The sequence below is a fragment of the Capricornis sumatraensis genome, chromosome 1, assembly GCF_032405125.1.
Source record: "Capricornis sumatraensis isolate serow.1 chromosome 1, serow.2, whole genome shotgun sequence".
Classification (NCBI taxonomy): domain Eukaryota; kingdom Metazoa; phylum Chordata; class Mammalia; order Artiodactyla; family Bovidae; genus Capricornis; species Capricornis sumatraensis.
The window spans coordinates 77,206,402-77,231,138 of NC_091069.1; the positions used below are offsets into that span (position 1 = coordinate 77,206,402).

General features: G+C 47.2%; 1 protein-coding gene across 1 annotated transcript in view; it reads right to left on the minus strand.

The window, feature by feature from the left end:
• Positions 1-13,241, minus strand: part of TTC7A (tetratricopeptide repeat domain 7A) — a 114,569-nt gene extending 101,328 nt beyond the window's left edge. Inside the window, exons 1-2 of the mRNA XM_068986889.1 lie at positions 13,058-13,241; positions 4,339-4,502 (exon numbers count right to left, since the gene is read on the minus strand). Coding sequence (XP_068842990.1) covers positions 4,339-4,502; positions 13,058-13,241 — 348 coding nt within the window. The remainder of the gene's footprint in view (positions 1-4,338; positions 4,503-13,057) is intronic.
• Positions 13,242-24,737: the final 11,496 nt, after the last annotated feature.

The following is a 24,737-nucleotide window of genomic DNA, read 5'->3' on the forward strand; positions in this document are numbered from 1 at the left end:
TGCCTGAGAGTCCTGGCCTTGGACGTGGGCCCAGACTGCTCTAAAATCTCCCACCTTCTGAGGCCACTGTTTGTAGCCCTCCACCTCCATGTCTGTGCTCAGCCAGCCCACCACCCCTTTGGCCAGGCTCTGGGCACCACCCCCACCATAGAGCACCAGTTCTGTCCACGAAGCTCCCGGGAGATGCAGTCCTGTCCTGGTCCCCACTCCGGCCTCTGTCACCAACAGGAAGGTGTTGCCCTTGACCCCCTGTAGGGAGATCAGAGTCTCGGGTACTCATGACCCCAGGGGAAGCATCCACCACTCCTCACCACCTACTGCCCTCTCAGAAGCCAACAAAGGGAAGTGGGACACGGCAAAGCCCAAATCCCCTTCCTCACTGGTCCAATACACGTTCTTCCTTTGGTGCTGCTCACACAAGCCCCATCTATAACAGTCTTCCCTTCCCCTCAGTCTATGCAGATCCTCCCCTCTTCTTCGGGGCCTTGCTCAGGCCCGCCTCCTCCTAGAAGCCTCCCTGGCTACCAGAGAGCTCCCTTCTGCTGACCTCCCACAATGTCTCCACCAAGCGGACCCACTGGGCCCCCTGCATGCCTGACCTGCTGACTGTAGACCTGCTCAAAGGCTGAATTTTTCAAGGGGATTTGCCAGTCTCCCCCAGTAGGTCACCTCTGCCCTGGGTCAGGGCCACAGATCACACACCTCCTAGAGGCACATTTCCTCCCTGCTCTGTCCTGGATTTCCCCATCACTGAGGGCGAGATAATAACAGCCACCCATCACCTCCCGTCACAGCGAAGCCAAGAGCATAAGTAGACGAAGTCCAGAAAAGAGCTTTGAACTTTTCTCTAGAAAGGAGCTACATAAACACAGGCCATGAGTAATTATTATTATTATTCTGTTCTCCTGTAAAGAAGGAAAAGGGCAGCTAAGCTCAGGACATGTTTCAGGGCGAGATGACATGGTGTAGCTTGGAGTGGTTCCTGGGGAACCAATAACAGTTTACAACAGGGCTTCCACCAAGCTGGTGGAAAATTAAGGACAATGCGGTGAATGTTTTATAAAGTTATGCTAGTTAAAAAGCTGCCTTTAATTCTTAAGAATTAAGAAGGGCATAATTCTTAAACATATCTGTCTTGTGTTTTGATGTTAAGATGTTTGTTCTTTTATGGACTGACAGTAATAGAAAATGGTATGGTTCTGCTGTTGTGTTTGGGGGCTTTGTGAATGTCCTTTCCTGGCAGAATGACAAGTTGGCTATGCTCTTTGGGACCCACGCCTTTGAATTTGAACCTGGCTTGTCAATTCAACAGTGTGGGAACCACAGAGCCTCGGCCCCAGGGAAGGATGCCCTGCAAGAAGCCACTGGGTCTGGGGGACAGTCCCTCGACTGGACAGATCAGGCCTGTCACCAAGCCTTTTTGTGCCTCACTGTCTCTGTCAATAAACAGGGAAGAGTGACTTCATGTGTACACTCAGGTAAGAGGAAGAAGAGATGAGGAAATACTTCACAGACGCCAAATGAGATCTCTAAAAGCAGAAGCCACAACATCGCCACCCACATGAGTCCCGGTTTCTCAGTCATTATTTAATTTCTTCTCCAGCACTCGGGACACAACACTGGAAAATGGCAGAGAACGTGGGAACATGGGAACAGGGTCAGACAGGCTGTGTTCGAGACTTGCGCTGCGGTCCTTGGCTACGTGACTACCCTCTCCTAGGTCTCAGTTTCTTCATCTGGAAAATGGGAATAACAGTAAATACCACTGTAGAAGGTTACTGTGAGCCACCAATGAGATGGGGCAAAGCCTGGCACTCACTGGACACCCAAAGTCTGGACAAATGGCTCATTTTCACCCGCCTCCAAAGCACGGAGCTGTCCAGGATCTCGGAGGCGACTGAGGGTAGAAGGTTCCAAACTACCCTGAGGAGGTGCCCCAAGACCCACCTCTCCTCCTCACCCCATGAGAACGCCTCAGAATGCATGGGAAGCCACCTGAGATTTCATCTGCTGCCAAGAAATATCCCACCCCAATCACGCCTTTGCCTTTGGGGTAAGATAGAGAATCCCACAAACTACTTTTAATATTTTATTTTGCCTGATCAACATGGAGATTTTAGCCTTGGTCCATATAACAGTGAATTTCTCAATGTCATCAGTGCCCATCTTTGTCTCTGGTTAATAAAGCACGGTAAAATCTGTACTGAGTAAATTTGATATGGTAGATAAAGCAGTTTTCACAATAATACATGTGGACACTATTCGGCAAATACAAAGAAGGAGGTATTGGCACGGAGATAGCATCAAGTGAGTTTTTGGTGCAAAAGAGCAACTTGACAAGTCAGAACCCTATAATGCTAAGAAGAAAAGAAAGCTCCATACATGTGTACATGTGACTATTAACATAGAGAAGGCATATGAAGCTCACAGCAAGTGATGGCCAGAGCTCAACTCGGGATGGGAGTGGGAACATGGACCTATTATTATGCAAATTAGTTTTTTTATTTTAGTGGACTTTTTTTTTACAATAAGCCTGAGTCATTTTTATTTTTAAAAAGAAAATTTTAATATACAATTAAAAAGTCTACCGGAAAGAAAAAAATTTAAAGGGTCTTGATGGGAAAAACTTGAGACCTACCAGTCAAGTTCAGCCATTTTGATGGGCAGATGAGAAACTGGAAGGCCTGGAAGATCAGGGGACAGGCTCAGGGTCAAGCAGCTATTTTAATCCAGGACAAAACCTCCCAGGACTACAGTAATCCCTGTCAAGGAGTCTGAAGGCAGTAACCTTAAACTCCCAAGACAGTTTCCCCACACCGCTTACAGAAAACACCTACTTCCTGGCCTGGTATTTCACTCCCAACTCTCTGGCCACAATGTCCCTTTATACCTAATTAAAGCCATTCCCTGATGCTCCTGCTAATTGACATACTTTAAGGAAATCCTTCTAAGAGGAACTTTTGCATCATACATTGCTTCCTGTAGCTTAGAATGCCCTGTTCTATCTGTGTAAGTCCATATCCTGACCCCTTTCAAGGTCCAGCCCCCAAATGGGTCCAGTTTCAGAACTACCATCAGCCCGAGTTTGACTGCCCCAGCTCACCCCAGGGACTGTCCCCCTAAGACTTGACTCCCCTTGTAAGCTACTCCAGTGGCATGCATCACAGTCTACCCTGTACAATTTTTTAATAGGACTATCTTCTCAGTAGCCCTGCAGCCTCCCTGAGGTAAATATTTAAGTCAGGAAATATACTACTTTGGAATATCTCTTGAAAAATTACTTCCTCTGTGGGTCTCTAATGACATACCAATACTTCTATTACAGCTCAGTATACACTGGAATTGAGAACAGTCTCAAATAAAGTGCATGAGAATCACCAAGAGAGCTTTCTTAAATGCAGATTCTGAATCAGATTTTGTATTTTTTCCCTTATATTTATGTTTGTTTATGTGATTATTTTGGGTCTTTGTTGCAGCATGTGGGATCTTTAATTGCAGCAGGCAAACTCTTAGTTGTGGCATGTGGGATCTAGTTCCCCGACCAGGGATCAAACTTGGGCCCTTGCACTGGGGGTGCAGAGTCAGTCACTGGATCACCAGAGACGTCCCCGGATTTTGCATTCTTAACAGCTCCCAGATAATACCCAAACTATAGGCGGGTGGACCATGCTTTGAGCAGTAAAGGTCTAAAGAAAGTTGAGACTGTACCTCCCTTTATATCACTCAATGCCTTGCATTCAGTAGGTGCTCAATAAATGCATGTGGACTGAAACTGGATTGCCATGTTATGGAGTGCTTCCATTGCTAGACAACAGCATATTTGCCTGTTTCCAACTAGACAGTAGGCTTACTAGGTTTTATTTCCCTGAGACCCTCGAAGAGGCCAAATGATCAGGGACAAAGTAGGTCAACCAAACACTGTGCAATAGAAATATACAACTTGGGCCACAAGCGTAATTTAGGTTTTTCTAGTAAAAATTTCTAGTCACATTAAAAAAGGTAAAAACAGGTGAAAATAATTTTAATAATATATTTTATTTAATACATTCAAAATATTATCATCTGAATATATAATCAATATAAATAATTAATGATCTTTTATATTCTCTGTTTTGTACTGTCTTCAAAATTCACTGTGTGTTTTACACTCACAGCACGTCTCAATTTGGATGAGCTTTGTGGCTCGTGGCTACTGTACTGAATGGCACTAGGTTGACCCTTAAGAGATACATGCTTCTCCAGCAACCAAATGACCCCGGCAAGGCTGGACAGCAGACAGGAGGGAGAAGAGAGGAGAGGCAGCCCCCAGCTTGGCGGGTAAAGGGCAGAACCGCTTACCGGCAGCTTCCCGTGGTTAAGGATGCTGCTCAGGTAGTTTCTGGCTTCATTCATCTTCGGCTCATTCTTCTCCAGCAGAGGGATGGAGTCTTTTATCATGGCATGGTTCCCCTTCAAACACTGCTCTAGGAGGGCCTCAGCCAGGAGCAACTTCCCCAAGTCATCTGGAAAGCAGGGCAGGAGTGAGAGTCGGTACGCAAGGGCAGCAGTCCCCTTACCAGGACGAGTGTGAAGACTGTACGCACCCAACCACTCCCGCCCCAGGCACATGAATGGTCCAAGTCTAAGAAAATAAAGACACAGATTCCACAAACTTTAATCAGCCTTTGAAGAGAAAACACAGACATTCTACCATGGTCACAGCACAAACTGCCCCCTTTGGTTTAATTTCTGCAGTGTAGCGGTTGAGGAGGTGGAGTTCCCAGGACTTGGAACAAATTCCGGAATTTCAGAATTTAAAATGACAAAATCATATCCGTGCTCCACAGTGATAAGTTCTTACACCAAGAAGGAAGGTTTCCCAAACAACTGAAGAGGAAAATAAGCATGGTGGCTTACACATTTTAGGAGTTTAGTGCTCCTAACTTCCATGTAACCAGAATTGGTTTTCTCTGTTTTTAAGGTATTTGAACATGACCCTGGGAAAACCTGGGCTTCCTCAGTGGCTCAGCAGTAAGGAATCCTCCTGCAAGGCAGGAGACGTAAGAGATGTGGGATGAATCACTGGGTCAGGAAGATCCCCTGGAGGAGGGCATGGCAACCCCTCCAGTATTCTTGTCTGAAAATCCCATGGACAGAGGAGCCTGGTGGGTCACAGTCCATGGGTCAGAGAGAGTCAGAGACAAACAACTGACTGAACATGGCACGGGACTGGGATAATCCAACAGCCAAGCAGAGCTAAGGCGGGAAGCAGATTTACTGGTGTAGCAAGGCAAATCCTTGAACATCTTCAGTACCTGGCACTTTCTGGAGTTCTCTCACATACGCTAGCTCGTCTATAGACCTCACTAGTTGGCTAGTGATTTTATACTGCTTGGTTTAATTTGCTGTCTCCCCAATAGCACTGAAAACTCCAGTCTTGGGGCCATCACATTCCTACGTACATCAGAGGCAACCTGGGTGAGGTGGGATCCAGGTGCTCAGGGTGCAGGGTTTGAGGGTGACGGTGATTTAGGGAGAGCCTCAGGTGGCTGTGCTCGGTGTGACTGGCTCGTGGCCCAGTCCCTTTGAATAGAGCAAGGACCGCTGAATATAGGCGCCCAATAAATATTAGCTGCTGAGTGAAACAGATCCTTTCCACTCCCCCATGGGGAAGCCGTGGGGCTTGGGGACTCCCATGTGGATCCAAAATGCCTCCAGGAAGGTGAGTTCAGTCCCACGTCCTCTAGAGCTCTTCCTGCTGCTAGGATGGCATTCTCAGACCTACTCAGAAAGCCACTCACTCCTTACTCTCAGGACCACTGCAGTTTGCTCACAACTCAAAGCCACGGGTATACAATTGCCTGTCCCTGAGTAAGAGTCTTTCCCCGTAAGGGAGATGCCCTACAGAAAGTACCCCGGAAGTCCAGACCCGGGAAAGCTGCCACAGGACACGAGCCCTCTGAGTATGCCACAGCCTACAAGCCCATTCTTTGCTACCGACCTCATGGTTTCTAAAATTAACATTTGGACAAAATGGGCAAAAATGATGGCTCAAACTATCATCCATTGCTGGTGCGGCAAAAGTTGGTGGAACCTCTATAAAGTACAATTTGGTGACATATGTTAAAATTATTCCGTGCACATTCCATTGACTCAGCAATCCCATGGCTACAGACATCCTCAAACATGTGTAAAACCACTGACATATAAGGCCATTCCTGCAATGTTGTTTATAATAGCAGAAAACTAGAGACAACTTTTATGTCCATAAAGAGGAGTCTGATTAAATAAAGCATGATACATTCATTCAAAGGGACACTGTACTACCATATAAAGAAATTAGGAAGTTCTGTATGGGTCGTTATGAAATGAACTTCAAGATACACTGATCAGAAAGTGGAGCACACACAGTGGGCCACTGTGCATTTATGCATAAAAATACACAAAAGAATAACATAAATCTGCTAACTCTGCTGCTTTATGGGGAAGAGCAGAAATGGAGGGAGGCTTTTCACTCTTTTGGTTACCTCTGGAAGATTGACCCATGTGAATATATTGTCCAATCAAAAATAAAATTTAAACCAACCCAAGAATAAAGGGAAATATCCTACGTTTCCAAAATCTTCAGGCAGGAAGGGAAGTGAGCTGCTTGGAATTGGGTGCCTGAGCAGCATTTCTGAGCTGTGGGCCACCAGGCAAGTTGCTGTCCCCTTCTAATGTGTAAAACTTGAGGCAGAATTAGGAACCTGCTACTTCCCAGGGAGGAAACAGCAACCCACCCCAGCGTTCTTGCCTGGAGAATTTCATGGACAGAGGAGCCTGGAGGGCTACAGTCCATGGGGTCGCAAAGACCTGGAGAAGACGGAGGGACTGAGTGCACACGTGATTTTGCTGAGAACCGAAACCCTTCCCAGGCTCCGCCTCCTGCGCTGGTCCCACCTCTCTGCTGCCAGGAGCACCTGCGCACACAGCTCCCGCCCCAGGTCTGCAGCCCAGCCGCTGGACCACCAGGTCCTGCCTCAGCCACTCAACTGCCCAGCCCAGAGCTCCCTGGATCCTTTCTTTTCATGCCACAAGAAACCAAGTCCTTCCAGGCAAACCTCAATCTTGAAATACTCTCCAGGGCCCATCAGTTCAGTTCAGTCGCTTAGTCGGGTCTGACTCTTTGCGACCCTATGAATTGCAGCACACCAGGGCTCCCTGTCCATCACCAACTCCCAGAGTTTACTCAAACTCATGTACATCGAGTCGGTGATGCCATCCAGCCATCTCATCCTCTGTCATCCCCTTCTCCTCCTGTCCCCAATCCCTCCCAGCATCAGTCTTTTCCAATGAGTCAACTCTTCGCATCAGGTGGCCAAAGTACTGGAATTTCAGCTTTAGTATCATTCCTTCCAAAGAACACCCAGGGCTGATCTCTTTTAGAATGGACTGGTTGGATCTCCTTGCAGTCCAAGGGACTCTCAAGAGTCTTCTCCAACACCACAGTTCAAAACCATCAATTCTTCGGTGCTCAGCCTTCTTCACAGTCCAACTCTCACATCCATACATGACCACAGGAAAAACCATAGCCTAGACTAGACGGACCTTTGTTGGCAAAGTCATGTCTCTGTTTTTGAATATGCTATCTAGGTTGGTCATAACTTTCCTTCCAAGGAGAAAGCAACTTTTAATTTCATGGCTGCAATCACCATCTGCAGTGATTACCTCTCCTCTAAATAATGGAACTGTCCTCGAAACACATCCTGCTCAAAGTGTGGTCCATGGGCTGGGGCAGGTCTGTGTATGTTTGTGACCCAGCCCTGCAGGTGAGTGCAGAAATTTATAAAGTATGTTTAGAAACACCAATAATCATGTAACAGAATAACTGCTGAATCAAATACTAAAAAACTGGGGGTGAGTGGGTATCAGTTTATATATTTTAAGCAAGTATCAGAGCACAACAGATTGAGAATCTAAAAAAACACACAAAACCCCAAATCCAGAACATAAAACTGAGCCTTCAGCACAGATAGCTTGAGAAGCACTACTCTAAAACACAAGAGTGCCTTTTACTGCCAAAGGAGGCTGACGTTTGCTGAGGGCTCATTGAATACCTGGTGGCTCAGCGGTAAAGAATGCCAATGAAGGAGATGCAGGAGATACGGGTTCGATCCCTAGTCAGGAAGATCCCCTGGAGGAGGGCATGGCAACCCACTCCAGTATTCTTGCCTGGAAAATCCCATGGACAGAGGAGCCTGATGGGTTACAGTCCATGGGGTTGCAAAGAGTCGGACACAACTAAAGACGCACGCACGTACTGAGTATCAGGTACTTTATCATTTAGTATCATTTAATCTGCACAGCTCTGAAAGGTAGAAATTATACTCATTTTATAGGTGACAATAGAGATGCAATACTGTTATGGTCACAACCCACCATAACGTAACGCAGCCAAAGAACAGTCTGTCTTCCCCACATCCCACGCAGAGCAGAGCCTCTGATAGTCTGGAAATGAAGAACAGTCTAAGGAGCTGTAAACAGTAGGTTAAAAGCTAATTCCAAGGTCAGGAGTAAGAACAGTTCTTATTGTTACGCACTTGTGAGTTACAGACTATTTTGTAAATTAACACTCCGGGTCCTTCTCCAGAACCTCTGCCCTCCCCCTTCACTCCCTACTCAGTCCCTGTTTTTCCACTTAGCAGACAGTCAAAGTGGGTGCTGGGATTTACTTTCTTTTCTTCCTTGTCCGACTCTCCTCCCTGCTCCACACTTTCCATCCCACTGTCCTCAAGTGGTCAGTCTATGGAGCTGAAGGCTATTCTAGGTTTTCAGTTGTTAAATAAGGATAGAGGTAGATCGAGGCTCTCCTATCCTTCTCCAAAGGTAAAACAAATTGCTCTTTATCATTTTAGTGTCTCACATCTACTCCCTATCCCAGGTTGGGTTAAGTGTTCCAGCTTTTCCCTTCCCAGGGCATGAGAAAGGCCTTTCTCACAGACGGTGCCACAGACTCTGACAGCCTGGCTCTTGATTCTGGCAGCCCAGCCCAGCACAGCCCTCTGCCTTAGCAGAGGCACAAAGGAAGCCCCTACTTAGTGGCCCCCCAGTCTTCCCACCTTGTTTTGGAGGCCTCTGGGGCCAACTTCCTTTCCATTCTTGCCCCTCTCCAGGCCTCTCAATGGGTGACAGGTCATAGGGACCCACTTCAAGGATATCAGCCTCGTCCCCAGAACCCATACTTTCAGGGCAGAGCTCCCTTCTCTTCCACTTGTCAGTTCAGTCAGGAAAGCTGGGTCCAGCCAGCGGGCCAGGTGCTCAGATCAGCCCCTTCCCTCCTGGTCAAAAGGGGACACAGTGGTCTCTGCAACTGCTCACTTCACAGAACTGCAAAGGGTGGGACCTTCCAACCACAGCAAGAGGAGGAAGAGGGCACAACTCATGACAGGCCACCTGCCTCAAACACACTCCCTCTAGCTTCAACTGAAAAAAAAAGCTCAGAACAATCGCCAGGTTTTTTTAATCACTAATTTAAAAGCGGGATAACTACAGATTAAGAGACTCAAGCTGAATGGAGAGTGTGGCAGAAGTGATTAAAGACAGTACAGTAAGAGAATATCAGAATTTAGGTGGCTGCAATAATAATATGGTAGTTTTAATTTTCAAAAGTGTTATTATTTAATAAATAAATACTGAAATAGCAATGTGGGGGATAAATGGGCCAGGGTATAGCTCAAACAAGACTATTCATGAGTTTGTGATTACTGACACTGGTTGATGGATACATGAAATTCATTTTTCTACTTTTTTGATGTTTAAAAAATTTTTCATAATAAAGGTTTTTTTTTTTTTCTTTTTTTTAACCACTTGGATGGGTCCTTTGTTTCTATATGAACAAACCCCATTACAGTTAGCCACACTCTGGGGTTCCCCTGCTGCATCCTGACCAAATCTAAACCGGATATGTTTGAAAGAAAATGTACAAACAGTAACAACACGTTTCCCCCTGGGCAGGTGGTGGGGAGCAATCTCCCTGGACAGGAAAGGGGGGTATAAGGGGCCCTTTTGGGGGAGCATCTCCTGATCCTTCACTCCTTCATCTCTGACCAGAAAGAGGGCCCCCCTCCAGCTGGGTCTTCCCTTCCTGCTGCCTGGAGTGAAACCCAGGCTCTGGGAGCTATTCTTTGGTTCTGGAGGAAACCCCACAGATACAGTGGGGCCTCAGTCTGTAAAGCAGGGTTCAGCCGGGGTTCAGCGTCCTCCCGTCTCCCAAATTATGTCATTATGTTGATGCTTCTGGTCCTTGTCTGTAACAATCTAATCGACCAGGTGGCACTTTTAAGAATCTCCCTTTTGGGCTGCCGGGGGGCGGGGTCAGTCCCAACACCTCCTCAAAAAAACAGGCTGCTAGTCCTTCCAGTGATCAAGGAACTCAGTGGAGAAACAACCAAAACAGCAGACAATCCAAAAATGCCCTACACATGGGCTTTGGAAGTCACTTGTTTTCCTTCCTTGTGTGTGTCTGTGTGTGTGCATTTTGGAATAAGTGTATCTAGATTTAACAGTGGGAGAAGATCACTCATAGAACCAAACCTCAAAATTGGCAGTAAAGACCCCACTGCCCCCAGCCTCCCTCTTTGGGCTGGCCAGTACTCACTGGGAAGCCCAGCCAGGCTTCACACTGTCCCTAGTAGACTTGGTGGGTGAGACTCATGTTTGGGTACACATTCTCTGCCACATACTACTCATTATGTGACCTTTCTGGGCCTTGGTGTCTAAAGTGGGGACAATCATTCCTGCCATCCCACTGGGCTGTTTACCAAAAAAGTTTGTTCAAATAGAAGCACTTTATAACTACACATACCATTTATAACTATGCCATGCCAGTGCTTCCCAATAATGCTTCATAGCATATGGTCAAAGTAAGTTTGAGCAATGTGTTTATACTCTAATCTGGGCTTGAATATCACTGGCAGGTGAGCACATGAAAGGCTCTGAGAAGTCCTACAGTTTTAAAACATCAGTTTAACCATATTGAATCTATTAAGCCTAATGTCTTAGCTTTTGGGATTCCCCAAACTCTTTTGTCCTGCAATACCAGTGACTTAATTAATCAACCTCCTTGAGATGTCTGAAGAACGGCTTAGGAAGCACAGCCCTGTGGAGCCTCCAGGAGGCCCCGGTTCGTTTCGTGGGCCCAGCATGTTTCTCTGTGGTGCTGTCAACCACATTCAGATTCCCATGTACTGTCCAGGCCCCAGTGCCCTGGCATGGCTCAGTTTCCCTTCCACCCTCACCAGCCCCACCCTACCACATCATCCTACACAGGGGACAGAGGGAACCTGAAATTTATCAATCCTTCCCTGGAAGACAGATGCCCATCAGTTTCTTCCACGTGCATCTTTAGCTCTGGCCAATGCAACTCACTGCCACATTCAGACCTACTTGAGAGTCTCAGACCAACTGTCCATCCCTGCCATCTAGCTCCCTCGGTGTCCATCTATCCTTCCTCCTCACCAGGAAACAATACTCTGCCTTTCCCAACACCAGTTAGAGGCCAGCACCAGTTCTGCTCTTTCCTGAAACCTCCCCTTTCTCTGAGCTCCACAGTCTAACACACAATTGCCCTCTGATCACCCCTCTGCGTCCCATCCATTTTTGTCAGGTCTTCAAGCTCGGTTTTTGTGTAATACATCCTTGAGAGGTAATGGTGCAAGTAGTTAAAAGGAGTACTCAGAAATCTGGGTTCAGGAACTTCCCTGGCAGCACAGTGGATAAGAATCTGCCTGCCAATGCAGGGGACACGGGTTCCATGCCCGATCCGGGAAGATTCCACATGCCGCGGAGCAACAAAACCGATGCACCACAGCTACTGAGCCAGTGGTCTAGAGTCCAGGAGCTGCAACTACTGAAGCTCTTGTGCCCAGAGCCTCCTCCACAACCAGAGAAGCCACTGCAATGAGCCGGTGCATCGCAACTAGAGAGCAGCCCCAGCTCTCCACAACGAGAGAAAACCCACAGGCAGCAGCGAAAGCCCTGCCCAGCCGATAAATAAGTTATATAAAAAAAAGAAACCTGGGTTCAAAACCTGGTTCCACCACTTACTGGCTGGATGATAAGTTGCTTAAGTAATCTGTGCCTCAGTTTCCTTGTCTGAAAAAGGCAAACAAGAGTACCTGCTTCATGGGGTTGTTGGAGAAATTAACGAGTTGATTACAGGGCTTAGACACTGGCACACAGTAAGTGAGCAAGTTACTTATTTACTGATATTATTATTATCATTCTGTCTCCTTACAGAGCCTTCCACGGGCTGGGCAGTCCTTAAAACTTTATATCTGTATTGATTTACTTCCTGCCTCCTTCCACAAAGGCTCTGAAGTTGGATGAGCACAGAGAGGGCTCAGGCAGGGCTCGCTGGGCTGAGCTGAAGGTACGAGGAACAGGATTCGAGGTTGGAGACTGGGGCGGGGTGCTCCCCACCGACACATCAGGCTTCTTTCCCGCCCCGGCACAAGAGCCCAGCCCAGCCAAACCAGCCCTACTGCTAAAGTCACCGACTGCAGGGCTAGAGGCGTCCTGAACCAGAACATGGAAGAGGAAACTAAGGCTTAACCAGCCCTCTTTCCCACTTCACCACTCCACCTTGGCCGTCGTGAAGCCCCCAACCGTACTGGCTGTGCAGAGCTTCACTGTCAATTTGACAGGGGAAGAAGGGGAGGGCAAAGAGAGACAGTCTTCACCTGACAGAGTTTAGGAACCGGAATGGGGGTTGAAGGGGTAGCGCAGGGGTCCAGCCCACGCCCTGAGCTGATATGTGTTGGTACCACCATTTCACAGTAGTCGGAGTAGCCCACAAAATCGGAAACGGCAGACAGCAAAACCCGTTTATTTCTCTTCCCCAAAACACCCTGCACGTGAGTTTTCTCCTGGGGCAGAAGAACCTTCCTAAGTACCCTGGCTGTTCCTAACATCAGCAACGCAGGACGAGTAATACCGAAAGCAGCCACCTCCCTCCCCAGGCAGTCGGGGCCCGCTTCCTGGAGGAGGCGGCGCCTTTCGCGCGCTCCGCGCTTGTGAACCGGCCCCTTCCCTTACTCACCGGTGTCCAGAGAGGTGAACCCGGCGCTCGGGCTGCCTCGCCGGCCGCCTCCGCCGCCCAGCATGACTAGCGCCTGCATCTGCCGAACCAGCTCGGGCATGCGGTCCCAGTGGCCCTCGGCGCGGCAGCGCTCCAGCTCGCTCTCCATCTTCAGGTGGGAGCCGTACGCGCCCTTCGCAGCCATCTTCGAGCGGGCGCAGTCATGGGAGGTGCGGCCGAGAAGTGGAGACCGGGCCGGGGGCGGCGTCCCGGCTGGGGCACACACGCGGGCGGGGTCGACGGGGGCGCGAGCTGCGGCCGGGTCCCGGGTGGCAGCAGGGGCCCGGGCAGCAGCAGGCGGGCAGCAGCCGCAGCACCCAGCGCACCGCCCGGCACCTCCGGGCTGGGACTCCGGCTGCGCGACCCGGACGCGTCCAGGAGCAGCCTCCGCCTCTGCAGCAGCAGCTCCTGGCGCCGTTGCCGCCGCCGCTGCTGCAGCTGCTGCCACAATCCCCGCCCTAGGCCCGGGCGCCGCCAGCAGCGGGCCCGCCCCCGGCCGCAGCTCCACCCCCGCGGGGGCGTGGCGCGGCCCCGGCGAGCCAGGCGCGCGGGCCGCCAACGCGGCCAGAGCAGCCAGGCGCGCGCTAGGCGCTCGCGGCCGCACCGGCGCCCCCTCCGCGCCGCCGCCGCCACTGCCGACTCGGCGCTCACTTTAATACCGCGCGGAGCCCCGGCGCCCGGGGGCGCCTCGCTCCCCACCCCCTCCCCATCCCATTGGGGCTCTTGGCCTGGGAGACCCCCGCCCCGACGACCCTGCTTTGTGTGGTGGCCCCGTCACCACCGCTGCCCCGGCACGTCACAAATCCGGGGAGAGGCCCGCCGACCGGTAGCTCCCAACTCGGAGAAGGAGCCTCCCCGGGAAGCCACCGGCAGCCGCCCGGTTCCCGCCCTGCTGGGCCGCGCGAGTCTTGCGCGCCAACCCCGGGACGCTCTGGAGAACCCGCTCGTTGCGAGGCCCGCGACTCTCGGGATGCCTCCCCTGCGAACGATTTGTACGTTCTTTCTTCAGAGTGGAGTTCCTCTTTTCAACCTGTCTCTCCACCCCAGCTGGCAGGCCTTTTCCTCTGCAGAATCCCGTTGCCCTGGATTTCTTAGACGTTTTAAGCCGTTTCTCCAACTTGGCATTTACTTATTTCTTAATTCTAGTGTATAAAGACTACTTTGATCAAAGCTGTACCGAGCTCTTAGCAGGACTTAGCCCTGTGCTGTGGGTACTAAGTTCAAAGGATTACAAGGCAGGCGGGGTAGACGGGGGAGGCAGACCTACAACCCTTTGAGACCCGTTTATGGTGGCCCCGCTTCCGGGTACAGCCCAGGGTGGGGATGGAGGCCATCACGCAAGACCAAAGCGACAAAACAGGATTATTTAAGTGACAGTGCATGGCACAGACCGAAGATTCCAGAAGACCGGAGAGTCAGAGCAAGCTTTTGAGTATAGACCTCTAAGAGCTAGAAGATGCACACACCTTCTTCCCCAGCCGTTGCCTGATACGTAACCCTGGGAGTGAGCTTGACCACTTTCAGTGTCAGGAGACTCGCTACTTCGTGCTTCTGGACAACTGTAACCCGTGGGAAATTTTTGTGAAGTGCTCAGGCTTCTGGGCCCTTTGTCTCTGCAGCCACAAGGGGGCGTCTGTTGAAGGCAGCCTCCCTGCGCCCCCGCCCCCGCCGATATCCTACTACTTCAGTGTTGGTTAGTGGGTCCGTCGTGTGGTCTGCAGCCTACCAGACTCTTCTGTCCATAGAATTCTCCAGGCAAGAATACTGGGGTAGGTAGCCATTCCCTTCTCCAGGGGATCTTCCCGACCCAGGGACTGAGCCCAGGTCTCCTGTACTGCAGGCGGTTTCCTCACCATCTGAGCCACCAGGGAAGCCTGCAGCTGCTGCTGCTGCTGCTAAATTGCTTCAGTTGTGTCCGACCCTGTGCGACCCCAGAGACGGCAGCCCACCAGGCTCCCCGTCCCTGGGATTCTCCAGGCAAGAACACTGGAGTGGGTTGCCATTTCCTTCTCCAGTGCATGAAAGTGAAAAGTGAAAGTGAAGTCGCTCAGTCGTGTCTGACTCTTTGCCTACCCCATGGACTGCAGCCCACCAGGCTCATCCGTCCATGGGATTTTCCAGGCAAGAGTACTGGAGTGGGGTGCCATTGCCTTTTCCAGGGAAGCCCTAGATGTCCTCTTCTCCAGGTTCCAAATGCAGCTCCATTCCTTGCTTGGGAGGCAGAATTCCTCACCTTGACTGCTGCTCTAGGGTCTGACCTGAGCTTCTAGAGATGAGGAGATAGATGAAGGAAAAGGGGGTGGCTTTGGCATTTACTCAATTTATGCAGACTCCTTTTGGTTACCCTTTGGCTGCCCTTGCTCGTCACCAGAACCAGATGTCACTTGGAGAGAGCTATGTGTGTCCTTTGGATGGAGGCGGCCTGAGGACACCCTGTGATTTGCCCGTCTGGCATTCCCGAGTCAGCCCTAGGGCAGCCAAAGAAAAGCAGAGCTGATAAGAGGAATCCTAACAAAATACGGAAAACCTCTTCTCCCTCTTTTCTCTCCAATCCTTTGCTAAGCCTGCCCCCAGGTTGCTGGACTCCAGGGAACTATCTGAGGCAGGCGTGTTCAGATCATGTTGGGGTCAAACTGTTATTTGGGCTTTCTTGGTGGCTCAGATGGTAAAGAATCTGTCTTTGATGCAGGAGACCTGGGTTCGGTCCCTAGGTCAGGAAGATTCCCCTGGAGGAGGGCATGGCAACCCACTCCAATATTCCTGCCTGGAGAATCCCATGGACAGAGGCGTCTGGCAGGCTGCAGTCCATGGGGTCACAAAGAGTCAGATACAACTAAGCAACTAACATGTTCTTTGACGGGAGCACCGATATTTGTGTGGGCCTGGGGCACTGGCAGGAGGAACATAGCAGGATGTTGAAAACTTAACGAACACAAACACGTGCTGGACCCCGGTAGAGCTGTTTTCCAGAAGGGTCAAGACCCCAGCCCACTAGTCACCACTGTCTTTCATGGGAGTAAGAGGCTGCAGAAACAAGAACAAAGAACAACCATGATCCAATCAGTAATATTTTACAAAATCAGTGGCAAATATAAGTGTAGATATTGTTTTTAATTAATTTTTAATAATCTAGAATCTCCCAAATGAGAGTTTAAGACACATCCTGATAAAGAATGCTGTCATTGCCAGCTCAGAAATGCTGCCAAAATAACTTGCTGATCAGGTGAAGGAAGCTGAGTTCATTGCTTACCAGAGAGGGAGAGTACTGCCTAGACAATCTTTGCAGCATCTCAGAGAAGGGAAGGAAGTTAGCAGGAGGTAAATCGACTTAATGAGAAATGTGTGTTTTCAGGGAGCAACAAAGATGGTACAGGGACCATCTGGTTTAAAGGAGACTCTTACAGCCAAGCCAGTAGGAGACTGTTCCTTTAGCTGCTGCCCCTGAGCAGAGAGGGAAGTTCTTGCCACTGGATCATCAGAGAAGCTAAGCTACTGGTGTTTATTCTCATGAAGTTAAGGTCTCGGTGAGATCTCTTATTGAGTTGTAGTTGGGCTTCCCTGATAGCACAGACGGTAAAGATTCTGCCTGCGGTGCCAGAGACCGGGTTTGATCCCTGGGTTGGGAAGATTCACCTAGAGAAGCGAATGGCTACCCACAAAGAGTTGGACACAACTGAGAGACTAACATAACACTAGGCCCAAAGTAAGAGGGTTTTGAACAGTTCATTTGAACTAAAAAAATAAGTTTATGTTTGTTCTCAGAGAAAAGACTTGGTTACCAGGAACTTGGGTAAGTCAAATAACGGTGTGGGAGCATAAGAAAACTTGGAAACACAGCCCACAGTGGCCAGTGAGACTCAGTTCAATTCAATCACTCAGTTGTGTCCAACTCTGCAACCCCATGGACTGCAGCATGCCAGGCTTCCTTGTCTATCACCAACTTCCAGAGCTCACTGAAACTCATGTCCATCGAGTCAGTGATGCCATTATGAGGATTCATCTCAAGAATCCTCATAATTATCTCTTAGTTGGCTGGGAAGCTTTTGCACAGCTGGTTGTCTGGAGTAAGAGATTTACCTCATGGGATAAATCCTATCTTAGGTCGTGCACTGTCCTCTAACAAATTGTTAACGTCTCTCTGGAACCCATATGCCCTCTCTGAGCTAAAAGTAAACAGATGCATCGGCCTCAGAGCCAGCCTCATCTTTGGAACAAGAAAGATTATCTACATATTGGCTAAGAATAGGATCACAGGGCAAGTTAAAGCTCCAGAAGCCCTGCTTGAGGATTTGTGAAAAGTAGGAGGGCACGTCAGAGGCTGAGGCATACCAGTCCAGGTATGTTGATTTTTCTTGAAGAAGACAGGTATTCACTTTTAACTTAAAGGCACACCAAGGAAAGCACAACAGTGTTCCATAGTTGTCCAACACATGCCCAGTTCACTTAGACCTTGAGGATGAAACAGTATTTGAGTTTGGTTCTAAAGGGAAACGGAGAGTGACATTAATATTTATGGCCCCAGGGAACTATTAATAAGTGAATCTATGCTCTTGCCCACTGGGTTTTTTGACTGGGGAAATATGAGCTTTACAAAGACTGGGATGAAGTATGAAGACTCCTTTCTCTTTGTGGCCTTTGATTATTAGTTTTATTCCTTCCTTAGTGCCTTATTTTAAAGGCTGTTGGGCAAATTCGCATAGAGGTGTAGGTGGGTCAGTCTGAACTGAACACCATGCATTTAGTTCCAGTAGACTGTAAGTGGAATTGTTTGCCCACAAGAGAACTGCAGTCTATGCTTGATTTACCACCAAAAGTACTGGTAAATCAATATTCACCTTAGCCAGGACCTCATTATGAACAGGGAGGTCCTCGGGGACTGAAAGGAAGAGGCCATCAGGAGAGCATTTAATGTGGCAATTCCATTCACACAGTAAATCCCTTGCTATTAAGTTAATGAGTATAATGTCACAAAGGAGAAAAGAACAATCCTTGGTTAAAAGTACAAGGTGATGGTTAAGTGCTGGGGCCTAGGGAAGGTGTGGTGAGAATTATCAGACAGATTCCTGACCACATAGTTTGTTGAATCCAAGGAGAGGGTTGTTTCAGCAGGTCCCCGGCTTATGATGATGCAACTTCTTCCACCTTTAAGACGGTAGAAAAGTGATACCTATTTGGTGGAATCTACACTTCAAATTTTGAATTTTGATCTTTTCACCAGGTTAGCAAAATGCAGTAAGATCCTCACTAGATCCTTTGTGTTAGATAATTTCGCCAAACCATAGTCTACTGTAAATTCTGAGCATGTTTAAGGGCACCAAGGCTAAGCTGTGATGGTAGGTTTACAGAATGGAGTTTTGACTTAATATATTCAACTTACGATGGGTTTATTGGAATATAACCTCTTTATAAGTTGAGGAAAATTTATATAATAGTGCTCAGATTCAAGATTGTTGTTATTGTGATGAAATCAGTCAAAATTGTAAGATTGCCTTTTAATTTTTAGACAAGTGTTTCCTTGTGGGTTTGCAGGTAGAATGGGAAACTGAACACCTTCACTGATAATTTTTTAAATTTCTTTTCCCTTAAGTCTGTTAGTTCTAGGGCTCTTTTAAATAGAGCTCTTCCAAGGTTTTGGAGATCTGGCCATGGGCCTATTTCCCACCCTACTTGTTGCTTGCATATTAAATCCCCTATTTCTGCTTTGAGGCAATTTATAAAAAAGATGAGAGGGAGAGCCAGGGTCCCAGCTGCTTCAAGATTTACTGCTGAACCCTCCCACTACATTTTAAAGAACCTATCCCTAAAGTCTCCATCAGACTTCTCTTTTTTTGGCTTGAAGAACTGAATCAGAGCACACACTATTTTCACAGAAAAGACAGAGAATAGCTTCCAAAAGACCTTGACTCACATCGGCAGTGTTTCTAAGTCACTTCCTTTTCCTGTTCAAGTCAAGGTGTTTTAAGTCATCATTGGAGGTTCTGACCTTTTCACTGAACTTTTTGCAACATATGAACTAATTGGTATATATCTGGTCACCCTGGATTATATGTCCCTCAAACTAATCTGAATTTCTCTCCACTGTTCTCCTTATCTTGTCTAGGCCTTGGAAAGTCTTTGACAATGGCTTTCAGCTGAGAATGGAACCAGAGCTTAAATTCACTATTGGCAGTTTTCTCTGTGCTGAAGAAGGTTTACCTTGAAGAGATAAGTAAGGATAGGGTTGGACTTCCATGGTAGTGCTAGAGGTAAAGAACTTCTGGAGTGGTAAAAACCCACCTGCCAATGCAGGCAACATAATGCGGGTTTGATCCCTGGGTCAGAAAAATCCCCTGGAGGAGGGCATGGCAACCCACTCCAGAAGTCTTGCCTAGAGAATCCCATGGACAGAGGAGCCTGGTGGGCTACAGGCCATAGGTCACGAAGGATCAGATGCAACTGAAGTGACTTACACACATGCACGCAAGGTTTGGGGTATCTGGTGGGCTAGGAGGGAAGAAGAGTGGGTCAGAGGGAGAGATGGGGCAGTAGGAGGTGGAAGAATGTGGGATAGAGGAAGAAGAATAGTGAGTTGTGATTTGTGGGAGATCTAAAAGACACATGGTTTTAAGTTCAGATTTTTCTTTTGCTTTGGCCAAGGAATCTGTTAAGGAGGCGATTTTAGAATCCAATTTTTTTGGATTCTTCCTCATGCTAATAAAAAAAAAGACCGTTGGATATTTCAGTTGTGTTCCCTTTTCCTTCAAAGACAATTATCAAGTGGATAACTTTATCAAGTGGATAATTTTGTTCATGTCCAGAGTTCTTACAGTGGTCACTGTAATTCCAAAGCATCCTTGGTAAAATGATGCTATTTAGAAAGATAAGTGCACAAATTTGGGCAATAGCATAAATGCCAGTAAGAAGCGGAAGCTGGGCCCAAGGAAGACATGGACTGAGGTTTACACTAAGAGAACCCCCAAGACAGCCTGGGAATCTCAGTGGAGAGCTGCTTGTGCACCCTGTAGCTTGGGGCCCTTGACCTCACAGCTCGACCTTATCCAATTGCAGCGCTGATGAATTTACAGCTCTCAGCAGCTGAAAGGTGTGTGGAGATCTCTGTTGATCCAAACTCTCACAGACAAAATGAGTCTGAAGAACGTTCTCATAAGGTGTTGATCAGTGTCCTGAGACTGAATTTGCCCTGGGCGGGCTTAGGGATGGACTTATTGGGACCCACACTTGTCGTCTTCACCATAAACTCTGTTCTTGTAGATGCACAACAATAAATGACCAGGGTGGATATAGACAAATAGTTGGCTGGTTAGTGATAAGGTAGATATCCACCAAGGAGAAAAAAATTTCCAAATATGGTCTGGTAATCAAAGAATTCCTAGGAGACAAAACAGACTCAGCACTTGGGGAGCTCAATAAAAAAGAGACTTAAGAAATTGGAACTCGGGCCCAGGGCAAGGCTTACATCCCTCACTAGTGATGTCTGGAAGACACCTGAGGGGCTTGAGGGCCTCAGAGGAGCACATTATTTTTGAATCAAGGGTTTTTCGCTCCAGTGGTGAAGGGTGTCTCCATCCGATTTTGGTGGGCTTTGACAGTTGAATGGTGGCTCCCTGAAAATACCCTCAAAAGAGCTCTGTGATAATGTAAAGCCAAATTTGTTCTCATCACAGGAAGGGAGAACACAACTCTGCAGAAGCATAGCAGCATCTAGAATGAGGAGGCAGAGTTGGGATTTATGAAGCGTTGGGGTCTGTTTGAAGGCAGCTCTTCCAGTGGAGGGAGCCTGATTGGGAATTGGCAAGAATCATCATGTAGTAGTTGAGGATTATTGAGCAGGGCAACGGGAGGGTTTTGAGGCATGGATTTCAGTCTTAGAGAGTGATTGGATACAAACTAAAAAATTGCAAAGTTCCTTTATATGTTTTTCTTCTTGAAATTGCTGCAAAAAAAAAAAAAATGATATTTACAACTTTTACTATCCCAGGCAAGAGTTTCCTGCAACAGAAAAGTCAAGTCAGTGTCAACAGTAAGCTGTCAGGATGTTCAGTTCTTTCTATGCACTGACTCAAAGATGTGTTCTGTATGATTATTCTGACATCCCCTTGAAGCCCGCATCAAATCCATTGCTATTTATGCTAGCTATCACAGTGCCCATGAGTCATTAGGTCATCTAGAGGGACAGACGGCCTGGGGAGGAGATGTCCTCCCACCTATTACTCCAGCCTCTTCTTTCATGCTATTGTGTTTACCATTTGGGGTTCCCAACAGGAACCCTAAAGATACTAAATTTGAGTCAACAGTCCCTTCATCCACCCAGCCCTCAGGGTATGTGATGTAGAACAGAATGGCAACTGCCTTCCCAATTTTCTGTAGTTGTAGCCCAAATTCTCATATACAGAATCCAACTTTTACTTATTAGCATAATTACTGGCTCATAGCATTTCTAGTCCGTGATGTAACTCATGTCTTAATTATTAGCGCTGTGAACTGGCCAGCCCGGCCAGCCCTCCTACAATGTTGACGTGAATTCTGCCAGAGGCTGACTTGCATGGTCAGTCTTTCCCTTTATAGCTGCCATAAAATCTAGGGGGTGATCATTAGGTAAGGGAAAGAGACCATAGAAAGGCAAGTTTCAGAACCATGAATTCTTGTGTTTGTGCATGTTAGGCACTTAGTAATTATGCTTATTTTATTTTATTTTCCCGTTTTACTGAGATATAACTGAAATACAACACTGTGTAAAGTTAAAGCATATAGCATCATGATTTGACTTATATACATCCGTTTAATGAACATCCATCATCTCATAGAGATACAAAAGAAAAAGAAAAAAATATTTTTTCCTTTTGATAGTTCTTAGGGTTTACTCTCAACAACTTTCATATGTAGCATACCACAGTGTTAACTGTCCTTATCATATTGTACATTACATCCCTTGCTGCTTAGTTGCTCAGTCGTGTCCGACTCTTTGCGACCCCGTGGACTGTAGTCCGCCATTACATCACATCCCTAGTGCTTATTTATATTATAACTGAAAGCTTATACTCTTTGACTGCTTTCATGTAGTTCCCCCTCCCCTCTGCTGTGTTGTTAGAATCCTAGAAATCTAACGTTTCCCCATGCCGGGGAGACGAGGGCTCTGGGTGTCTCCTGTCCCCACCCACCCACTTCATGGTCTGGATACCAGCGCCTCCCTCCGTGCACATCCCTCTCTCCCGTCAGCCCCATCTGTTCTGTTCCCTGGTCTCCCAGGCGACTCCTGCCTCTTCTTGGTAGCTTTGTGTCAGCCTGTACGACTGCAGTGGTGGTTCCCCTCCCAAGAGGGGTGGTCCGTGCTTCCTCCCAGCCTGCCTTGTACTGATTCCCTGCCCAGGTGCTGCCATCCTGGGGCGAGAAGTTAGCCCTACCCACCAGCTGTGGTTTAATCACTAAGACATGTCCGACACTTTTGCCACCCCATGGACTGTAGCCTGCCAGGCTCTTCTGTCTGTGGGATTTCTGAGGCAAGAATACTGGAATGGGTTGCCCTTTCCTTCTCCAGGGGATCTTCCCAACCCAAGGATCGAACCCACATGTCCTTTACCACCATTCTTTGGCCACCAGGGAAGCTAGGCTGCATTAACATACAATCACTCAAAAATCTCAGGACTTTCAACCAACACAGTTTACTTCTCGTTCATGCTGCCTGTTCCATCCAGATTGGCTGGGTTCTTTTCCACATTGTTTTCACTGTGTGACTCAAGCTATCAGAACAGTCAGTCTAGAGCATTGACAACGCTTATGACAGAGGGAAAAGAGACAGCATGGTAAACTGTATGTAAAACTCCTGCCTAGGTGTGACGTATCACACTTCTGTAAACGCTTCATTGACTGGTGCAGAAAATACAGCTAAACTTGACTCCAATGCCCAGAGGTAGGCAGTAAATCTTTGTGAGTACTAGTATGGTATCCAATATTTTATTTTCTAGAATAGAAAATAACTTTTTGAAATAGAATCTTAGCTCATTAATTTTAACCTTTGTTATTTTCTAATATATGCATTTGAGACTATAAATTTCCCTTTATCAGCTGTTCCCCATGAATATTATTCTAATTTTCTTTGTGATACCTTATTTAACCTATGTGGTATTTAAAAGCACTTCTTAATATCCAAATAAATGTGGAGTTTTAAAAATTTTTTCCTAGTGTCATTGCATTGTATCAGAAAATATGATTTGTATACTTTCAAATCTTAGACTTTTTTTAGACCTCATTTCTGCTTTCAACTACAAGGTCTGGGTAGAGGACCTTGATCCTCAGATGAGACCCTGGCCTTGGCCAACACTTTGACTTCAGCCATGTGATATTCTGAGTAGAGAACCTATTTGATCCTTGCCTGGACTTCTCATCAACAAAACTGTGAGATAATAAGTGGATGTTGTTTTAAGCTGCTAAGGTTATAGTAATTTGTTATGCAAAAGTAGAAAATTAATACAGTATTTCTGCTAGTGGGTAAATCACTCAGTTTTTATTTGTCTAAAAATGTCTGCTCATGTTTATTCTTAAAGGACCTTGTAGCTAGATGTAGAATTTTGGACTAGCAGTTTTCTTTTAGCACTTAGAAGGCAGTCCATTGTTCTCTGGTTTCCATTGTTGCTGTTGAGCAACCTCTCTAACTGTTTCTTCTTTGGAAATAATCTTTTTTTCTCCTCTGCTTATCTTTTTTTTTTTTTTTTTTCAGATTTAATGTGCCAAGAATAGATTTATTTTGTTAACTTTTCTTGGGGTTTTTTGCTTTTCTTGATTCTGAGCTTGACTTCTTTCATCAGTTCTGGAAAATTCTTAATTATCTTCAAAATTGTCCCTGCTCATTCTCAGCTCCAAGTAGACTTATCCCAGCTAGATATAAATAAGAGCTTCTCTCTGTATTCTGTGTCTGTTGTGTTTGCTTTTGTGTTTTCTGCCTTGTCGTCTCTTCTTCATTCTAGGTAGCTTCCTCTACCAAGTTTCCTGATTCATTGATTGTTTCTTCTCATGTATCCAAACTGCTGTTAAACCCAACCCTTGAGTTTTTTAAACACCTATTATATTTCTTTGTTCTCAAGTTTGTATTTGATTCTCTTTCCAATCTGCTACTTGGTTACTCTTCTGTTTCATCACAGAGGGAAACCTTCCTTGGCTCCCCCCATCCTCATATCAGACTGTGTACTCCCCTCTCCCACTGTGTGTTGCCATGGCAACATGGGCTCTGCCAGGCATTTACTGTGTTTCTTACATTCTCTCTCCAGCTAGACTGTATCTTGAGGATAGAGACTATCATTTACTCTGTGTATCCAGCATTTGTCACAGGACCTGGTAACAGCAGTCACTCCATAAATATTGTGGAACTCAACTGAACTTTACTTAAAGAAAACTCCTTGACCATCAAACATTTCCACTTTGAAGAGACGGAAAAACTTCAGTTAAGTCTCCACTACTCACGACTACTCTTTGTGTGAGGAGATTCTTCTACAGAGAGAATGCTGCTGCTGCTGTCACTTCAGTCATGTCCGACTCTGTGCGACCCCATAGACGGCAGTCCACCAGGCTCCCCGTCCCTGGGATTCTCCAGGCAAGAACACTGGAGTGGGTGGCCATTTCCTTCTCCAATGGGTGAAAGTGAAAAGTG